This window comes from Rhinichthys klamathensis, unplaced genomic scaffold (assembly GCF_029890125.1).
Source record: "Rhinichthys klamathensis goyatoka isolate OS25496 unplaced genomic scaffold, OSU_Roscu_1.1 h1tg000336l_1, whole genome shotgun sequence".
Lineage (NCBI taxonomy): Eukaryota > Metazoa > Chordata > Actinopteri > Cypriniformes > Leuciscidae > Rhinichthys > Rhinichthys klamathensis.
In genome coordinates, this window is record NW_026606850.1 from 1,343,342 (window position 1) to 1,364,247 (window position 20,906).

At 39.0% G+C, this 20,906-nt stretch overlaps 1 protein-coding gene across 1 annotated transcript; it reads left to right on the top strand.

Moving 5' to 3' along the window:
• Window positions 1-8,837: 8,837 nt before the first annotated feature.
• On the top strand, window positions 8,838-17,908 carry txn2 (thioredoxin 2). The gene is made up of 4 exons (XM_056272382.1): window positions 8,838-8,956; window positions 10,337-10,584; window positions 15,229-15,352; window positions 17,471-17,908. Exons 2-4 carry the CDS (start codon window positions 10,337-10,339, stop codon window positions 17,585-17,587), a joined length of 489 nt encoding a protein of 162 aa, XP_056128357.1. The 5' UTR covers window positions 8,838-8,956; the 3' UTR covers window positions 17,588-17,908.
• The last annotated feature ends 2,998 nt before the right edge of the window (window positions 17,909-20,906 follow it).

The window sequence follows — 20,906 nt, forward strand, 5'->3', positions numbered from 1 at the left end:
AACAGGATGTCTGACGGAGAGCAGGGCGTCGGGGGCGGGGAATTGTCCGGAAGGAGCAGAGGGACGTTAAGCAAACAGTCGCTTTGAGTGATGGGCGGCAGGAAGTGTGGGCGTCGGTCTCTCCTCTTTTGCTCCTCCCATTTACATACTGGCTCCGCCCTGAAGCCACGCCCACCAGAGTCATTCCAGTGTTGTTCTGTGGTTTGCTCCCTCTTCCTGTCTGTTATTTCTAAACTGTGTATCCACTGGCTGAGCTCTGATGCCTCATCTCTGATTTTTACGAGTTTATTTTTGTTTTTTCTCGTCATCTTCAGTGTCTGTCCCCTCCAAACTTCTTCAAACAAGTACTCTTCCTTTTCAGTCCTAATTCCAATGTCTCTGCCGCGGGTCCTCGCTGTAGCGTTTAACCGTCCGTCATGATGCCAGCGCTGAACGCTGACTGTTTGCGGCTGTTTATTCATGGATGTCTCATCATCTTTTTGAGGTTTTGCACGTGAAATTTTAGGTAATTGCCTGTCTCGTGTCTGAATGCATTTGAGTCCGTTTAAGGGTGTGTTTCGGTGAGATCCACCTGTTAACGGGTCAGAACGGTCAACAGATTGACCCGATATGTTTCGGGTCGTGTTTAAGACTGAACGCAGGCGACGATGGGGTGGTAAACTAGCAGACAGACCCGTCAGACCCACCGTACGGAAGAGCAGAGCGGGCCGGAGGTTAACCATGTGACGCTTTCCACCGTCCTCGCTTGTTTCATCCATGCTGGAGTCTGGAGGAAGAGCAGAGATCAACATTTTCAAATCAACAAAGTTCATGTTCACAGATTAAAATTATTCAGATTAAAATAAATAGGGGTTCTCCTTCGCGCCAAAAACAGTATTAATTTTTTTTTAACCCAAATGATAATTTCATTGCTGTTATGTGTATGCTCAGTGTGGTTTTGATTTCACAGTTTTTTATCCCCATTTTGCCTGCCTGTGTTCCCTAGTTAGTTTCCTTGGTTGTTAATTAGTTCCACACACCTGTTTCTGTTCAGTTGATTACCTTCCTGGTGTATTTGAGTCGGTGAACGTGATATCACCAAGTACCACATGTTCCAACTTTCCAATCAACCAATCAGATTTGAGGGACAAGTTTACAGTTTATGTCAAGTTTAGGCTTAGAACCAGGGTGAAGTACTTAAACATCAGTGTTATTGACCCTTCATTATCCTCTGAATTTAGGGAAAAGTTATGGGTAGGGGTAGGGATTGGGTAAGGACTACATTTTGGGACAGGAATGTTGATCCAGTATCAACAAAATATGTTGATCCAGGAACATGTCTTACTTGGCAAAATCACGGTGACCGTATTTGAGTCCTCAGTTTCCTTTGTTTCATTGTCCGGTATTGTCTTTGCTTAATGTGGTTGTGTGTTAGTTTGCTCCTGCGATCATACTTTGTAGAATAATAAAGAATTCTTTGGATTCTCCTGCATTGTGTGATTATTACAGCAACAGCGTGACAATTGGGTTATTTTAATATTTTTACCCAGGTGCTGGTTATATACACTCACCTAAAGGATTATTCGGAACACCTGTTCAATTTCTCATTAATGCAATTATCTAATCAACCAATCACATGGCAGTTGCTTCAATTCATTTAGGGGTGTGGTCCTGGTCAAGACAATCTCCTGAACTCCAAACTGGATGTCAGAATGGGAAAGAAAGGTGATTTAAGCAATTTTGAGCGTGGCATGGTTGTTGGTGCCAGACGGGCCGGTCTGAGTATTTCACAATCTGCTCAGTTACTGGGATTTTCACGCACAACCATTTCTAGGGTTTACAAAGAATGGTGTGAAAAGGGAAAAACATCCAGTATGCGGCAGTCCTGTGGGCGAAAATGCCTTGTTGATGCTAGAGGTCAGAGGAGAATGGGCCGACTGATTCAAGCTGATAGAAGAGCAACTTTGACTGAAATAACCACTCGTTACAACTGAGGTATGCAGCAAAGCATTTGTGAAGCCACAACACGCACAACCTTGAGGCGGATGGGCTACAACAGCAGAAGACCCCACCGGGTACCACTCATCTACACTACAAATAGGAAAAAGAGGCTACAATTTGCAAGAGCTCACCAAAATTGGATTGTCCTTGTTACCACTGTGCAGGCTGGTGGTGGTGGTGGTAGTGTAATGGTGTGGGGGATGTTTTCTTGGCACACTTTAGGCCCCTTAGTGCCAATTGGGCATCGTTTAAATGCCACGGCCTACCTGAGCATTGTTTCTGACCATGTCCATCCCTTTATGGCCACCATGTACCCATCCTCTGATGGCTACTTCCAGCAGGATAATGGACCATGTCACAAAGCTCGAATCATTTCAAATTGGTTTCTTGAACATGACAATGAGTTCACTGTACTAAAATGACCCCCACAGTCACCAGATCTCAACCCAATAGAGCATCTTTGGGATGTGGTGGAACGGGAGCTTCGTGCCCTGGATGTCCATCCCACAAATCTCCATCAACTGCAAGATGCTATCCTATCAATATGGGCCAACATTTCTAAAGAATGCTTTCAGCACCTTGTTGAATCAATGCCACGTAGAATTAAGGCAGTTCTGAAGGCGAAAGGGGGTCAAACACAGTATTAGTATGGTGTTCCTAATAATCCTTTAGGTGAGTGTATATAGATAATCCTAAAAATGGTTGTTTTTAACTAAGCATTTTTTAGAGTGATGTTTAAACAAAAAGTGAAAAAAAGTAAAATAAATAATTAAAACGAATATTATCATAAAGGAGTTACACATTGATAAATACACAAACATTAGACTAAAATAAACATATAAATAAAAAACGTACTTAATAAATAAGTACAGTACTATAACAGTGCGTAATGATTAGGGGTGGAACGGTACATGTATTCGTATCGAACCGAAACGGTACGGGCGTCACGGTTCGGTGCACGAATTTACACGGAGAATACACGGTATAAAAATAAATAAAACTCGCGTGCAAATTAATTAATGTAATGCGGAACTACTGTTAGATACGCGGGTTCTTTAGGGACACATAACCATCGGCTAGCTCTGCACGCGCGTTCACTTCAAACGTTGGCTTTATACGCGCGTCCTATTCGCTTTGGACTAGCGTCGTACTAGACGCGATATTCGTGTTTGGTGTGACCGCATAATGAAGGCTGCGATGTCAAGATTGCAATGCTGGACTGTGTCTGTGTGTGTGTGCGCGCGAGAGAGGCGAGATCGAACTGTGTGTGTGTGTGTGTGTGTGTGTGTGTGAGACAGAGAGAGAGAGAGAGAAAGAGAGAGAGCCGCGCGACCGAACAGTGGAAACATAAAAAAAAAACATAGGCTACTCCGTAATTTTGTTCATACAGATCATTAAACCTGCAAAGTGTTTACTTATATTTGTGTACACTCGCAATAAAACACAACATTGTGCTTTTGTCACACTGTAAACTCTTGTCAAACTGTAACCTACAACTGTCACTCAACCAAAATCACACACACACACACACACACACACACACACACACACACACACACACACACACACACACACACACACACACACACACACACACACACACACACACACACACACACACACACACACTGTTTTAAAAGAAAAACATATTTATCCGACTCCATTTCAAAACAGTCTGTTGGTCCCATCTTTTGGACACTCATCATATTGCATTGGTTTCCATTTCTTGTCCTCGGAGCACTAATCTTACACATTCTACATTGATTAAAAAAGAAAATCGAATGTGTTTTTAATGGTAGTATTATTTTAACAGAAATCAATTATTTATAATTCAGATGAGAATAATGTTACATTGTTAATTAATAATGTTAATTAAAATTAAGGAAAACAAATATATTGATCTGAAATATAGCTAATTAATTTTAAATTAATTCAGGTACAATTACCAAACATATCGCAAGGTCTTTTTGTCTTTTCATTAATTTAATTAATAAACTAATTATATAAAACTATTGTCAGTGCACTACAAATAAACTGGTTCTATGCCTTTATATAATAAAACTTATTTAAAAAATACAATGCCTTCTGCATTTTTGTTTTGCTTTTACCTCCATTGTACCGAAATCGTACCGAACCGTGATGTCTGAACCGAGGTATGAACCGAACCGTGACTTCTGTGTACCGTTCCACCCCTATGATGAATATATTTACCAATATAATATCGAGACAATAATATAAATTTTTCACAGTATAAATTGGGTCTTGACACACACAGTATGTCTTTTAAATTTGGGGGTCCGTCGCACGAGGATGATCATGTTTGGCATCTAAAATATTGAAAACTCCTGGGTCAAACTGTTTGCAACATCCATAAACTATCATTTAAAAAATAGATTTGTTATTAAATAAATTTCTATTTCTGATTAACAAAGAAGGAAAGGACTTTTCTTAGATTGTCTTTATTTGCAATTATAAAAAAAAGCACCATGGTGTTTCAATGTTTTTTTTTTTTTTGTCATACAATGTTAAAGCCATTTTTAGACTCTGATGGTAATAATGTAAAAACAATGATATATAAATATGGTAACCACACAGTACTGTGGTATATATTAAAGTAAACATAGTATTACCATGCATTTTTAGTAAAGTGGTGTGACATTTCTGAATTAAATTGTTCTGGAAGAACATCATCAATGATGACAAAAATAAAGCAGGTTCAAACAGTAAACAGAGAGACACAGAAATAGATGACAATGAAATCAAGAGAGAAATAGTTTAGTTTAGAAAGGGAAGCTGAATGAGAATCCAACATCTACCTGATGATGATGAGGTCAGATTTACACACAGACCAGCATGAAGAGCCACTTACAGTCTGACGGCTTCATCTCTTATCAAACACACTCAGCATCTGTTGCCCGACGGCTTCATCTCTTATCAAACACACTCAGCATCTGTTGCCATGGAGTCCTGCAAGACCAATCAGCATCTCTCAACTTCCCTTCTCTCTCTGTCTCTCTTTCATGTCGTGCCCTTCACCAGCATGAAGCATGTGCAGCTCGCCTCTCTGTCTGTACATCAATTATGAAACAGACAGCAGGACAGAAGCTCTGACCAACACAGTGAACTCACTCAAAATCCACATGATTACCGACTGACATCCACATGATCTCAGTCAAGGAACAGATTAAAGAGAAAATTAAAAACAGTCACTGCCCACTATTTTCTTTTACATGTATTATTTTTTATATAATAACATTACACTCATTAGTTTTTTTTTTATATATATGTACTATTTTAATCTTCCTTGCATTGACAATCTTCATTCATCTATACCTGCTAGGGAGAGACTTACAATTACCGGCTAAGTGGTGACTCTCTTGGCTTACCTGATTCATTCCTTGTGTTTGCACGTTTCAATAAAGAACTTTTGAATCTGCTGTCTCCTCTTCTGATAGTGACAGACGACCAGAACCAAATAAAAATGGACTCAGCTGGAGTTTAACTTGAACCTGAGTCTTTCCTCAGCACAATGTAGCAAAATGGCAGGGAGATAGATGATTATGTGGAGGAATTCCTGAAGTACTGTTACCTGAGGGTGTGGGATGATCGTATACTTATCAACTGCTTCCAAGATGGATTAGATGACAATGTCTGCATGCAAACTGATGCGAGCGAAAAACTGATGTGTGACACAATTATTGGACCTCGTACTGTGGTGCATCATATACAGTTGAATCTTTGGTTTCATCATTTTGAGACTACAGTGTGCTCCCTTGTCTCCACCCGTCCAGTCTCCAGCCGCTATGGCCGCCTCGAAGAGTATCCCACTATTCCCCAATCCAGGAAAGCAACATCTCCAGCCTTTCCCCGGGCATGGAAGGCTGTGTCCAACAGTGCGGATCCTCCCCTCATGTCCGTTAGGGTGGCCCTGAGAAATTACTCCACTCTTCAGGTGCCACGTCCAGAGTCCGTTCCAGAAAAAGAGATTCAAGAGTCCGTTCCATAAAAAGAAATCCCAAATTCCGTTCAAGAGAAGGAAAATCCAGAATCTTCCACATCCTCCAGACTCGAGCCTCGGTATTGACTGCCCATATGCCTTCTCAGAGGCATCACTGAAAACGTGAATCTCCCGGCGACGGCGTACATCTGATTTATCCATATAGGAGGCGTTATAGCACCAAGGGACTGTTACCTGTGATAGAAATTTAAGCTCCCCTTTCCAGTCTGTCCAAGCTCACCTGGGAGTTGTGGATCATTCCAGTCCCAGTGTGGATCATTCCAGCTCAACTAAAGCAACCTTATTTGTGGCCTTATTTCAGAAACTTTAATTTTTAGTTTTTTCAATAACCATGCATAAACAATATTCTCTCAAAAATACAAACATGTACATACATGTTGCTCACATATTATGGTAGCCCTGTTTGTGCTAAATAGAGTGTAATTTCACCTGTGCCAGTAATGTTTATAAGCAACTGAAAAAAGCACAAATGTCAGGGCACCGGAGTCAGCCCCTGAGTCCGCTCCGGTGTTGGCTCCATTCCCTGAGTCCGCTCCAGCCCCTGAGTCCGCTCCGGTGTTGGCTCCAGCCCCTGAGTCCGCTCCAGCCCCTGAGTCCGCTCCGGTGTTGGCTCCAGCCCCTGAGTTCGCTCCGGTGTCGGCTCCTGCCCCTGAGTCCGCTCCGGTGTTGGCTCCAGCCCCTGAGTCCGCTCCAGCCCCTGAGTTCGCTCCGGTGTTGGCTCCAGCCCCTGAGTCCGCTCTGGTGTTGGCTCCAGCCCCTGAGTCCGCTCTGGTGTTGGCTCCAGCCCCTAAATCCGCTCTGGTGTTGGCTCCAGCCCCTGAGTCCGCTCCAGACCCTGAGTCCGCTCCGGTGTCGGCTCCTGCCCCTGAGTCCGCTCCGGTGTCGGCTCCTGCCCCTGAGTCCGCTCCAGCCCGAGTCCGCTCCGGTGTCGGCTCCAGCCCCTGAGTCCGCTCCAGCCCCTGAGTCCTCTCCGGTGTTGGCTCCAGCCCCTGAGTCTGCTCCGGTGTCGGCTCCAGCCCCTGAGTCCGCTCCGGTGTTGGCTCCAGCCCCTGAGTCTGCTCCGGTGTTGGCTCCAGCCCCTGAGTCCGCTCCGGTGTTGGCTCCAGCCCCTGAGTCTGCTCTGGTGTCGGCTCCAGCACCCGAGTCCGCTCCGGTGTTGGCTCCAGCCCCTGAGTCCACTCCAGCCCCTGAATCCGCTCCGGTATCGGCTCCAGCACCCGAGTCCGCTCCGGTGTTGGCTCCAGTCACAGTTCCCTCGTTACAGCTTTGCTGGTCGCCCTTGAACTCTCTGTTGGTCTTATTGTCTCATTAGGTCTGCCGAAATCGACACTCCAGACGTCAGCAAGTCAGTCTAGCCGGCACTCCAGACGTTCTCAAGCCAGCCAATCCTCCAGAAGACCGGGTGTACTTCAATTTCCGTGTCTGCACAGCTTTCAAAATACTCAACCACAGATGAGCATAACTATTGTTATGACTCTTCTGTCTCTTCTGTCTTTGCTTATGCGCTGTTGTACGCGCACAGTCTGCCTAAACCCCGTAACTCAAGCGTATCCTAAAACTGTTGCCAAAACCTCACACAGTAGCTCCACTTGTAAATTAATCCAACATGCATTTTTGGAGACAGTCTGCAGTGCAAGGGTAAATAAATATAATATTATAATAATACAATATAAATAAGTACAGCGTTTTATTTATTGAAAACACAATGTGTGTAAAGGCTAATGTTTTATGTATTTGTGTGGCAGAGAAGACTGTCTTAGTTTGCCTAATTGCTGTCTAGTCATAGACAACACAGCCTGTGCGTAACACTTTGTCTTCACACAATCTTTTTGCCAAATATATTAAAAGACAGTAAAACAGAGTGCCCACATAGCTACAATAACCTTTGTAACCTGTAAGAACTTAATGTGAAGCAGTTGCGGCCTCTAATGACGGACAAAACACACATCTCTGACATCCGCTGCATGGTGAAAAACCTCCATTTGAGCTTGATTTTTGGTCAGTGAAAAAAGGTAATATCATGACAACCCACAAGTGTCTAATAATACATAAAGCCACAATACTAACTTTGCAAAGTTAAAAACTATATGACATTCTATCTAAATTATATCCTATTTATATTATTTTATTTATGAATCTATCTAAAATGTATATAATTTCTGAATTGAAATGATTAAAATGATCTAGCTGAATAAATGTTTATAATATAATATAATTATTAAGTTTATAATAATATAATGTGTGTGTTTGTGTGTGTGAGAGAGAGAGAGAGAGAGAGAGAGAGAGAGAGAGAGAGAGAGAGAGAGAGAGAGAGAGAGAGAGAGAGAGAGAGAGAGAGAGAGAGAGAGAGAGAGAGAGAGAATTAAAAAATATATACTACAGGACAAACTGAAATTCCATGAAATTAAATCTGAATGTCCAATAGGATTCTAAGATCTAAATACAGTAAGATCCAATAGAACATTCCAAGGATTTTTTGACAAGGGTGACAACAAGGTTTAATCATTTAAAATAAAAAAATCCGAATGGTAGCTACTAACCTCCAATTTTCACTGGTTTCAAAACACCACGCTGGATATGAACTGCCATGGTAACATATCCTCGGATAAACTCCTGCGATCCAACAGCTAATGCCAACACACATGCTCATTCATTTCATTTCAATGTAACATTTGCATAGACCACTACTATGAATTCATGATTGATTGACTACTGAATTAAAATCCTAAACGGAATGATCATTAACCGCGTAAGGATAATTTCAAATAAGCGAATAATCAACATTACACTCATTAGATTAGAGTTGCAGGTTAATCGCATGCACATATCATCCTGTAGTTGGTCGTGGTTGCTGCAGTTCGTCTCCGCGCCGCGGGGTTTCGCTGTGACGCATCCACTCCTCCACGTGAGCGGAAGTGCGTCAGTGGTCCGTGTGACCAGAGGACTGTAGAGCTCACGGTAAGAGTTTTTATTTTATAACATTATAAAATTTCCAAAATTTTATGTCTCATAACTATCATAAACACATAACACAACATTGAAGCTGAAATAATCCGATTTGGCGCGTTACATACGCGTTCATAAACTCACTAGATTTTGTATAACACACACACACGTAACAGATCAGAAACTCAAAGTCACATGGAGGTTAAAAACACACAGATTTACACAACCGCAGTTAAAACATGAAAACCAAACAGACGCAAATATACGCGCACAGAAAGAGCGATGGATATATAAAGGCTCAGTGTCTGTCAGACTGTCAACAATGTGTCTGAAACATTCATAACAACACTCACACGAGGTTACATTGAATTTATACTTGCTTCTAATTTCTACATTATATTTGTCCAAAACACGCTAAATTGGTAGTATGTATGAAAGGAAATCGTTTTGGTTCAATGTTTAGTGCTTCTCTCTTTGTGTGTGTGTGTGTGTGTGTGTTTTGCGCAATTATAATATGACATATTATACAAATATTAGCCTATAATATAACATTATACACTATAAAATGTGTAGGCTAGGCCTATATATACACAATACCTGTCAAAAGTTTGGAAATATTTGTTTTTAATGTTTTTGAAAGAAGTCTCTGCTGCTCTCCATGGCTGCATTTATTTGATGAAAATCTTATGAAATATTTTAATATAAAATTATTTTAATTTAATATTAATATCATATTGTGAAATATTATTACTATTTAAAATAAGTTTTTTATGTTAATGTATGTTCAAATGTAATTTATTCCTGCGATCAAAGCTGTGTTTTCAGCATTACTCCAGTCTTCAGTGTCACATGATCCTTCAGAAATCACTCTAATATGATGATCTTCTGCTCAAGAAACATTTATGATTATTACCAGAAGCAATTGTGCTTTAATATTTATGCAGAAATGCTGATGCTTTTTTTTTAGGATTCTTTCATGAATAGAGAGTTAAAAAGAACAGCATTTATTTGCATTTACAATATTTTTTTAATTACATTTATTTAATTATTTGTAACATTATAAATGTCATCACTGTCACTATTGATCATTATAATGCGTCCTTGATGAATACAAGTATTAATTTCTCACAATTCTACCACAAATGTTTGAATGGTATCACAATTTCCATAAAAAAATTAACCAGCACAACTGTTTTCAACACTAATAATGAATCATAAATGTTTCTTGAGCATCAAATCATCATATTAGAGTGATTTCTGAAAGATCATGTGACACTGAAGACTGGAGTAATGATGCTGAAAATTCAGCTTTGATCACAGGAATAAACTATATTCACACAGAAAACAGTTATTGTAAAGTGATATGTTGAATGTGTGCTCCGGTGTTGTCAGATGGCGTTCAGGCTCCTGGTGCGGAGAGTGTGTGGAGCGTCTGTGCGAGATCTCCAGCGTCTGCCGGCCAGCGTGTCGTCGTTCTCCTCGTGTCTGACCCCGTCTCCTGCGCTCTTCTCCCGCTCGCTCCCGCCTCTCCCGCTTCTCTCCTCCCGCAGGAGTGTGTCGTTCAGCGTGCAGGACCACGACGACTTCACCGAGAGGGTCATCAACAGCCAGCTGCCCGTCCTCGTAGACTTCCACGCACAGTACGTACACACACACACACACACACACACACACACACACACACACACAGACACACTCTGATGGAGAGAGATAATCTGATTCAGGGACTGCACACGTAAAGGAGTCTATGAGTTATGAGGAGGAGTGAGTTATGAGGAGGAGTGAGTTATGAGGAGGAGTGAGTTATGAGGAGGAGTGAGTTATGAGGAGGAGGAGTGAGTTATGAGGAGGAGGAGTGAGTTATGAGGAGGAGTTATGAGGAGGAGGAGTGAGTTATGAGGAGGAGTTATGAGGAGGAGGAGTGAGTTATGAGGAGGAGGAGTGAGTTATGAGGAGGAGTTATGAGGAGGAGGAGTGAGTTATGAGGAGGAGTTAGGAGGAGGAGTGAGTTATGAGGAGGAGTTATGAGGAGGAGGAGTGAGTTAGGAGGAGGAGGAGTGAGTTATGAGGAGGAGTTATGAGGAGGAGGAGTTATGAGTTATGAGGAGGAGGAGTTATGAGTTATGAGGAGGAGGAGTTATGAGTTATGAGGAGGAGGAGTTATGAGTTATGAGGAGGAGGAGTGAGTTATGAGGAGGAGGAGTGAGTTATGAGGAGGAGGAGTGAGTTATGAGGAGGAGTTATGAGGAGGAGGAGTGAGTTAGGAGGAGGAGGAGTGAGTTATGAGGAGGAGTTAGGAGGAGGAGTTATGAGGAGGAGGAGGAGTGAGTTATGAGGAGGAGTTAGGAGGAGGAGGAGTGAGTTATGAGGAGGAGTTATGAGGAGGAGGAGTGAGTTATGAGGAGGAGTTAGGAGGAGGAGTTATGAGGAGGAGGAGGAGTGAGTTATGAGGAGGAGTTAGGAGGAGGAGGAGTGAGTTATGAGGAGGAGTTATGAGGAGGAGGAGTGAGTTAGGAGGAGGAGGAGTGAGTTATGAGGAGGAGTTAGGAGGAGGAGTTATGAGGAGGAGGAGGAGTGAGTTAGGAGGAGGAGGGAGGAGGAGGGTGAGTTATGAGGAGGAGGAGGAGTTAGGAGGAGTTATGAGGAGGAGGAGTTATTGGGAGTTATATGGAGTTATGAGGAGTTATATGGAGTTATGAGGAGTTATATGGATTTATTTGGAGTTATATGGAGTTATGAGGAGTTATATGGAGTTATGAGGAGTTATATGGATTTATTTGGAGTTATATGGAGTTATGAGGAGTTATATGGAGTTATGAGGAGGAGTTATGAGGAGGAGTTATATGGAGTTATGAGGAGTTATATGGATTTATTTGGAGTTATATGGAGTTATGAGGAGTTATATGGAGTTATGAGGAGTTATATGGATTTATTTGGAGTTATATGGAGTTATGAGGAGTTATATGGATTTATTTGGAGTTATATGGAGTTATGAGGAGTTATATGGAGTTATGAGGAGGAGTTATGAGGAGGAGTTATGAGGAGGAGTTATATGGAGTTATGAGGAGTTATATGGAGTTATGAGGAGGAGTTATATGGAGTTATGAGGAGTTATATGGAGTTATGAGGAGGAGTTATGAGGAGGAGTTATGAGGAGGAGTTATGAGGAGGAGTTATATGGAGTTATGAGGAGTTATATGGAGTTATGAGGAGGAGTTATGAGGAGGAGTTATGAGGAGGAGTTATGAGGAGGAGTTATGAGGAGGAGTTATGAGGAGGAGTTATATGGAGTTATGAGGAGTTATATGGAGTTATGAGGAGGAGTTATATGGAGTTATGAGGAGTTATATGGAGTTATGAGGAGGAGTTATGAGGAGGAGTTATGAGGAGGAGTTATATGGAGTTATATGGAGTTATGAGGAGTTATATGGATTTATTTGGAGTTATATGGAGTTATGAGGAGTTATATGGATTTATTTGGAGTTATATGGAGTTATGAGGAGTTATGAGGAGGAGTTATGAGGAGGAGTTATATGGAGTTATGAGGAGTTATATGGATTTATTTGGAGTTATATGGAGTTATGAGGAGTTATATGGATTTATTTGGAGTTATATGGAGTTATGAGGAGTTATATGGAGTTATGAGGAGGAGTTATGAGGAGGAGTTATGAGGAGGATTTATATGGAGTTATGAGGAGTTATATGGAGTTATGAGGAGTTATATGGATTTATTTGGAGTTATATGGAGTTATGAGGAGTTATATGGATTTATTTGGAGTTATATGGAGTTATGAGGAGTTATATGGATTTATTTGGAGTTATATGGAGTTATGAGGAGTTATATGGAGTTATGAGGAGGAGTTATGAGGAGGAGTTATGAGGAGGAGTTATATGGAGTTATGAGGAGTTATATGGAGTTATGAGGAGTTATATGGATTTATTTGGAGTTATATGGAGTTATGAGGAGTTATATGGATTTATTTGGAGTTATATGGATTTATTTGGAGTTATATGGAGTTATATGGAGTTATGAGGAGTTATATGGATTTATTTGGAGTTATATGGAGTTATGAGGAGTTATATGGAGTTATGAGGAGGAGTTATGAGGAGCAGTCATGAGGAGGAGTTATATGGAGTTATGACAACACAGGTTTGTGTTCATTCAGAGATCATGTCAGCTGATCTCAGGTCAGTTTCTGCGAGCCTCAGTCTGATGATAGTTCTCGGTAGGGATGTCCCGATCCGATCACACGATTGGAAATCGGGCCCGATCACATGGTTTCAGACTCGATCGGAATCGGACGTTACCTCCCGATCAGGACTCGGATATATGTAAATTAGGGGTGTAACGGTACATGTATTCGTAATTATTGAACCGTTTCGGTACGAGTATTCCAGTTCGGTCCGCATACAAACTGAACGATTCCTAGGACCATTTTTCCTGCAGACAAAATCCGCGCTGGCGCGATCACCACAACGTTGAGCAACATCAAATGGCAAACGTAATGAAAGCGGAACGAAACTGCGCTACTCATCATATTGTGCTTCACGGACCGTTTATCAGTTCGGACCAGCAACATCTGTGCAGCGCGAGATCAAGCGACACTGTGCTAAGAGATCCAGTGAAGAAAACATTTGAATTCGCCACTGAAGTAATAACATTGCTGCGAGATCTAGTGAGAAGCATTCAAATTTCTCCGTTATTAACCGTAGATCTCTATTAGATCAAACAGCGCTGACGTGGACACCAGGAGAAACATTGTGCCGTGAATGAATATTTACTGTTGCCAGTGTTGGGGAAGCTACTTTGAAACTGTAGTTTGACAAGCTACAAGCTACTCGTTAGTTAAAGTAGTTAAACTACAGTCAAGCTACCCTTTTGGAAAAGTAGTTAGCTACACTACAAGTTACGATCAAAAAGTAGCTAGCTACATTGAAACTACTTTTGCTTTTTTTGAACAACATATATTATAAATAACTGAATAAGTGTCTGAGAAATGTTTTAAGTAAAATATTTAGTATTTAAAACAATGCAATACAATTATGATTTTTATTGTTTTATTACACACAACACTCAAATATCTCAGACTGTTTGTCAAAAGTGCAAAATTGTAACAAATACAACATTGCAAGAACAAAATATACATCCAACGTAAATTGCACGTATAGACTTTTTCTCAAAAATACCGATTGTGACTGTGAGATGGTTGCATTTTACATTGCAAAATACATTGAACAACCGCTCACATGTGGCTCTGACAATGCACGTTAAACTCGCTCACATGCAGTGATGGAGCTCGCAGAATTTACTGTGAAAGAAGAACCTGAATCACAAGCTGCTTGTGAGCACAGTTCGGTTCGCTCCGGATCCAGTCACAACACATCTATACACCAATTTAATTAGATCAAAGCCTTTGTCGTGCGATAAACAAACTAAGATTACATTTTTGTTCAACTGAAACACGATGGCGCAAACTTTAGTTTAGTGGTCTTTTATGTTCATTACCAAACGCGGACAGATCATGGGGGTTCATTGTAATTAAATCAGAAATAGAAGTTTGATGTAACATAGAGAGCAATAAAGCAGGATAATTAATACATTTTAAAATGGCCATTAATCACCTGTATGTGCGTCCTTAAATTTGTGCTTGAGGTCTTCTGTACGTCAGTGAACCGTTAGCCGCAAGATGCGTGAATAAACAACAGGTGGCGGTAATGGCAAAACAAATTAGTTTGTAATCTAACAAGAAGAAGAATATCCTTGCATCGCGCTGATTCGCGCAGGCTCAACAAAACACAATGTAGCTTTTGCTCACGCTACACCGCTACTTGCTGCAAAAAGTAGTTAGCTACTGGAAAAGCTACACTGTTTAAAAAGCAACTGAGCTACTGCCAAGCTACTGAAAAATGTAGTTAAGTTAGTAGCGTCGCTACTTGTAGTTAACTACTCCCCAACACTGACTGTTGCACTAAAGTCCAAAAGTGAAGATTTTATGTTATTTATTACTTGATTGTTCAAGCTACCTCACAGAAGTGCTGAATGTTAAAATAAGGTGAATTAAATAAAAATCTGTTTTTTCTCTCTTCTTTATTCTTTTTTTATGTATTATATAAGTATCGGATCGGGACTCTGTATCGGTATCGGTAGATACTCAAAATCAAATGACTCGGACTCGAGGGCAAAAAAACCTGATCGGGACATCCCTAGTTCTCGCAGTTGTAGATATAAAGTGTGTGTGGTAGGAAGCGTCAGATAATCTGACTGCTTGTGTGTGTGTGTTTAGGTGGTGCGGCCCCTGTAAAATCCTCGGCCCTCGGCTGGAGAAGGCCATCGCCAAACAGGAGGGCCGAGTCGCCATGGCCAAAGTGGACATCGATGAACACACAGACCTCGCCATCGAGTACGGGGTACGACACGCGGTTATTAACACACATTAAAAACACATTCGTGAAAGCTGAGATAAAATAAAATAAATATAGGTTAGAAAAACTTAAACTGAACTAAATGTTGCCTTGGTGACTTACTGAAAGAAGTTTAACATGAATTTTTTTGTTGTGTTTTTTCACTTGTTTTATTTATTTATTATTAATATTTAAAAAAATTATAATAAAAATGACCAAAGCACAAAACAATTTACAACAAATGACTTTTATGCTAAAATTAAAAATAAAAGTGAATTAAAAAACATTATGTATACTCTTAGTGTATTAATATTACTGTTTCCAAAATTTCACTCCTTAGATTATTTACTGTTTTTATTTCCACTCATTAGATGTTTTTGCTGTTTTATTTTATATTTTATTTCCACTCATTAGATTTTTTACTGTTTTATTTTATTTCCACTCATTAGATTTTTTACTGTTTTATTTTATATTTTATTTCCACTCATTAGATTTTTTACTGTTTTATTTTATATTTTATTTCCACTCATTAGATTTTTTACTGTTTTATTTTATATTTTATTTCCACTCATTAGATTTTTTACTGTTTTATTTTATATTTTATATCCACTCAGTATATTTTTTACTGTTTTATTTATATTTTATTTACACTCATTAGATTTTTTACTGTTTTATTTTATATTTTATTTCCACTCATTAGATTTTTTACTGTTTTATTTTATATTTTATTTCCACTCATTAGATTTTTTACTGTTTTATTTTATATTTTATTTCCACTCATTAGATTTTTTACTGGTTTATTTTATATTTTATTCATTAGATTTTTTACTGGTTTATTTTATATTTTATATCCACTCAGTAGATTTTTTACTGGTTTATTTTATATTTTATTCATTAGATTTTTTACTGGTTTATTTTATATTTTATATCCACTCAGTAGATTTTTTACTGGTTTATTTTATATTTTATTTCCACTCATTAGATTTTTTTACTGTTTTATTTTATTTCCACTCATTAGATATTTTACTGTTTTATTTTATATTTTATTTCCACTCATTAGATTTTTTACTGTTTTATTTTATATTTTATTTCCACTCATTAGATTTTTTACTGGTTTATTTTATATTTTATATCCACTCAGTAGATTTTTTACTGGTTTATTTTATATTTTATTTCCACTCATTAGATTTTTTTACTGTTTTATTTTATTTCCACTCATTAGATATTTTACTGTTTTATTTTATATTTTATTTCCACTCATTAGATTTTTTACTGTTTTATTTTATATTTTATTTCCACTCATTAGATTTTTTTACTGTTTTATTTTATTCTATTTTATTTTACAACATTACACTCATTAGATCTTTTACCGTTTTATTTTATTCTATCTTATTTACAACATTACACTCACTAGATTATATTCTATTATATTCCCGGGACTACAGTCAGTTGAATTGCAGGTGTTTCACATATAGTGCATATATCATATATACAGCATATACAGTTTTTTATTTATTTATTTAGATATGAATATCCTTGTATATTAATATTACTAATAATAACACTAGCATGAGACTGGCAGCTCAGAAAAAAACACACACTTTCATTACTAACATTACAAACAAAATGATGCATGTAAGTATTTTCATTCAGCTAGTGCCAAGGCAGTGTAACTCTAGTTCAAGTTAAACCAACTACAACTGATCCCCAAATACATAATAAAAACATAGACAAATGACAAAATCACACAACCAAATTGACTAAAACTTGAAGTAAAATAAAAATGAAATCAGAAAATCTAAATATGAATATAAATTATAAATCAATGTCTCAATGATACAAAAATAAGTGTTTCTCAGAGACCACAGAAATAAAATCTAAATAGATTAATTGTTTTTTCACATGATAATCTTCTCTTATAGAAATACACTACCGTGTTTTTCCAGATGTCTTTTATAATATCTCTGGCATATTTGATTCTGATTGGTCAATCACGGCAGTCAGATGTTTCTGATTCTTGACTCGTACGCCAAACAAAAAGGAAAAATAAATGTATCTCAACAGCACACGGGAATGATTCCTCGATTATTATGGGATGCTGATTGTTCCTGATGTGCTGTGTAGGTGTCGGCCGTTCCCACGGTGATCGCCATGCGGGGCGGTGATGTCATCGACCAGTTTGTGGGCATCAAAGATGAGGACCAGCTGGATTCCTTTGTGAAGAAGCTGATTGGACAGTGAAGCTGTCAATCACGCTCCTCTAGCCCCGCCCACCTCCCTCTGGAGACGCCATTACATCTGATCACGAACACGGACAACTGCTGCAACCTGGACCATCTTCGCTTCACCATCTCTCCTGCTTTCATTAACTGTGTCTGTGTCGTCATGTGCTTTTACCGTGTTCACCGCGGTACAAGTGTAGTAAAGTGTTGTCGGAGAACTGATCGACTCATCCGGGCCACACGAGGGCGACCTTCCAGCGTTTCACACCTGAAGGCTTACTAATGTGAAAGTGTGTGATGATTACAGACGTGTGTGTGTGTCTCTGTTTGCTTTTCTTTCTTTTTTGGGGGGATATGACTGTGAATTTTGTGCAGAATGCATGGGATTGATGATGGTTTTGTTTAGACTTTAACTCAAATAAACTGTAATATAACCAACTAGTCAATTGAAATTATGAATAAAGCAACTGTACAATATTTAACTCGGACTGATGGCTGGTGTTAAATATATATATATATATATAACATAGATGACACACAATCTCATCTCAGCACTTTCGATGAATGGCAACACTATTTTTTTATTTGGTGATTTCATCTGAATATCAACATTTAGTCTGTCTAAACAGTTTGAAGGTTAATTTATCTAATTTTGTGTCTCTGGAAAATATAGTGATCTATGACATTATAATATGTTGAATATCTAAGTTGTATGTGTCTGTTAATGAGGGATTTGTGGACACATTAATGTTTTAAGATTTGTGGAGTAAACGTTGTTATTTTGAAGTGAAAAGATCAAATTAGAGGTGTGGGGTAAGATGTGCCACACAGAAGGGCCCAAACGGCATCTTGTTACTAGTGTTATTATTTTAAAATTGAATACTCATTGCAATTAATGGGGTTATTGTTTAATATTTTTATGAACTAGATGTACATTTCAGACATCTTCACTTTCATTAAAACCTTTAGGCTAGTTCATTAGATTTGCATAGTGTTGCTATTATTACATATCTACAATTAAAATATGGGCAATTAAATATGTATATATCCATGTGCCTGTACATATGTCATAAAATATTTTTACCTTTCAGATTAATATCTTTTACTAGGATTCAGATTTGTCAGATTCATCGGTTATTATTAAATCATTATCAACTAAATTGACAAAATACAGATGATTTAGCATTTACATTAATTACACTTTTAGAAAATATATAAATATTAATAAGAATTCTATCAGAAGTAATTTATACATTCTGTAAAACTTTAGCCCTGGGGCTTCTCACCCTTTTGTGCTATAATAACTACTAAATTAGCAAATGTTTCAAATAATTTCCTATAATAACACATTAGCACACATGCTAAACTGGTATCTAAATATGTTACTGTTTAAAAGTAAATCCACATTGATCTGAAGGTGGCATCTTCCCGTGTGTGTGTGTGTGTGTGTGTGAGAGAGAGATAATGGTCTTGTTTTAGTTCAGCCCGAGGCTCTTTTTAGCTGAAGGATTCATAACCCAAATACATGTGGCCTGTGGGGTTAATTCATATACCCGTCTGTCATCTGAAGCCAAACGCCATGTTCTCTAACAGCAGAGCAGTGATGATGCAAGTCAACAGGTGTGTTTAACTCATAACGGTCTGCAGCAGCTGCCCTTACATCATCATCAACAACTGGAGCGTTTTCATGACTCAAACTCCATCCAGACCCACATTTTGGTCTTCTAGGGCTCTTAAAAGTGACTTATATTTCATGCTAAGGCAGCTCTCTCTCTCATGACGTCACGGTGTCCGTCTTCCTCGAACATCTGCGCTGCGGTTCTTCGATCTCGCCGCATGACGTCATCCAGCAGAACTCCAGCCCACCAATGACAGCCTGCCATTACCTGACCGCACATGACATCATCACCTCACATCATCAGCCACGCCACGAGCACTTCCTCTCCAAAGAGCTCAGTGTTATTTTAGTAGCCTATCATTGAGATGCTGTTATAGATTTTAATTAGTTGCTATAATATATATATATATTTAGTTTTATAGATATTTTAGTTAACAATGCTCGCGCGTAAAAAAATTCTAATTCAATAATTCATAAATTCTTGTTTTTATCTTTAGATTTTGAGGTGAAACAATTTATACATCATTAGGTCTCCATGAGCTTAGAGGAGCAATCTTCTGATCAACGCTTTTGTGTAGAAAGTGCTGGATAAAGTCTCTGAACTCCACATCTACAGTAGCCTATCCTGGATGACTGTGAAGTGATTCATATTTTAATTAGTTGCTATAATTAATATGTTTTTGATATATCTCTTTAAATATTTTTTTTATTTTAGTTGTGTATTTTAGTTAACGACACTCGCGCCTAATTAGCCTACAAAAAAAAGATCAAAACTAGTCACACATATGCGACTTATTTATTGTTTTTATCTTTTTATTTTGAGGTGAAACAATGAATACATCATTAAGGTTAGAAGAGCTGATTAACCCGACGCTTTAGTGTAGAAAGTGCTGGATAAAGCCACAGATCAGTATCTGGACGATTGTGAAGAGATGAGGTGCTGGGAGGCGCGCGTTGTTCGCGTTACTGAGACGCGTTGTCCGCGAGCGTCAAACAACAGGGCAGAAGTGTGAACTATTCCGTCATTCAACCACAAAGAATGACGGAATAGAGTGAGAAACTCAATAACTCTTCCGCTCTGAAACAATAGACCACACCTCCACCTCTCTCTCTCTCTCTCTCCACCTCTCTCTCTCTCTCTCTCTCTCTCTCTCTCTCTCTCTCTCTCTCTCTCTCTCTCTCTCTCTCTCTCTCTCTCTCTGTGACCATATAAGGCAAAAACACAGAGCATGAACAGAATTCCTCCGCGCTCTCGTTTCTTTCACACTCCGTCACTTTTCCCTTTCTCACGTATAATTATTTTTTCTCTCTCTCAGGCTATTTGGCTTGAAAGGAGAAGTGTGCTTATTCACGTTGTTCTTGCTATGCTACATACCTCAGATGCTAGTGATAACGTGTGTGTGTGTGTGTGTGTGTTTTGCTGAAAACAACGTTCAGCACTCAAGCCCGTCCCATTTGAGATTAATATTATATTTTGGCAGGCACTCAAGCCCGTCCCATTTGAGCTTAATATTATATTTTGGCAAGTAGTACTCAACACTTGGACAACTTTACGACAGTTCTTCTCATACTCGTGTGAAGCTGACCAGTCTGTAAGTGTGCACAGGAGAGACTGAGGAGAAGTAATGAACAACCGCCAATGATTGCTGCAGTGACGTGGACAATAGGATTTATCCCATTGGATCATTGCAGAAAATAAAATCTGGGACCAACAAGTTTA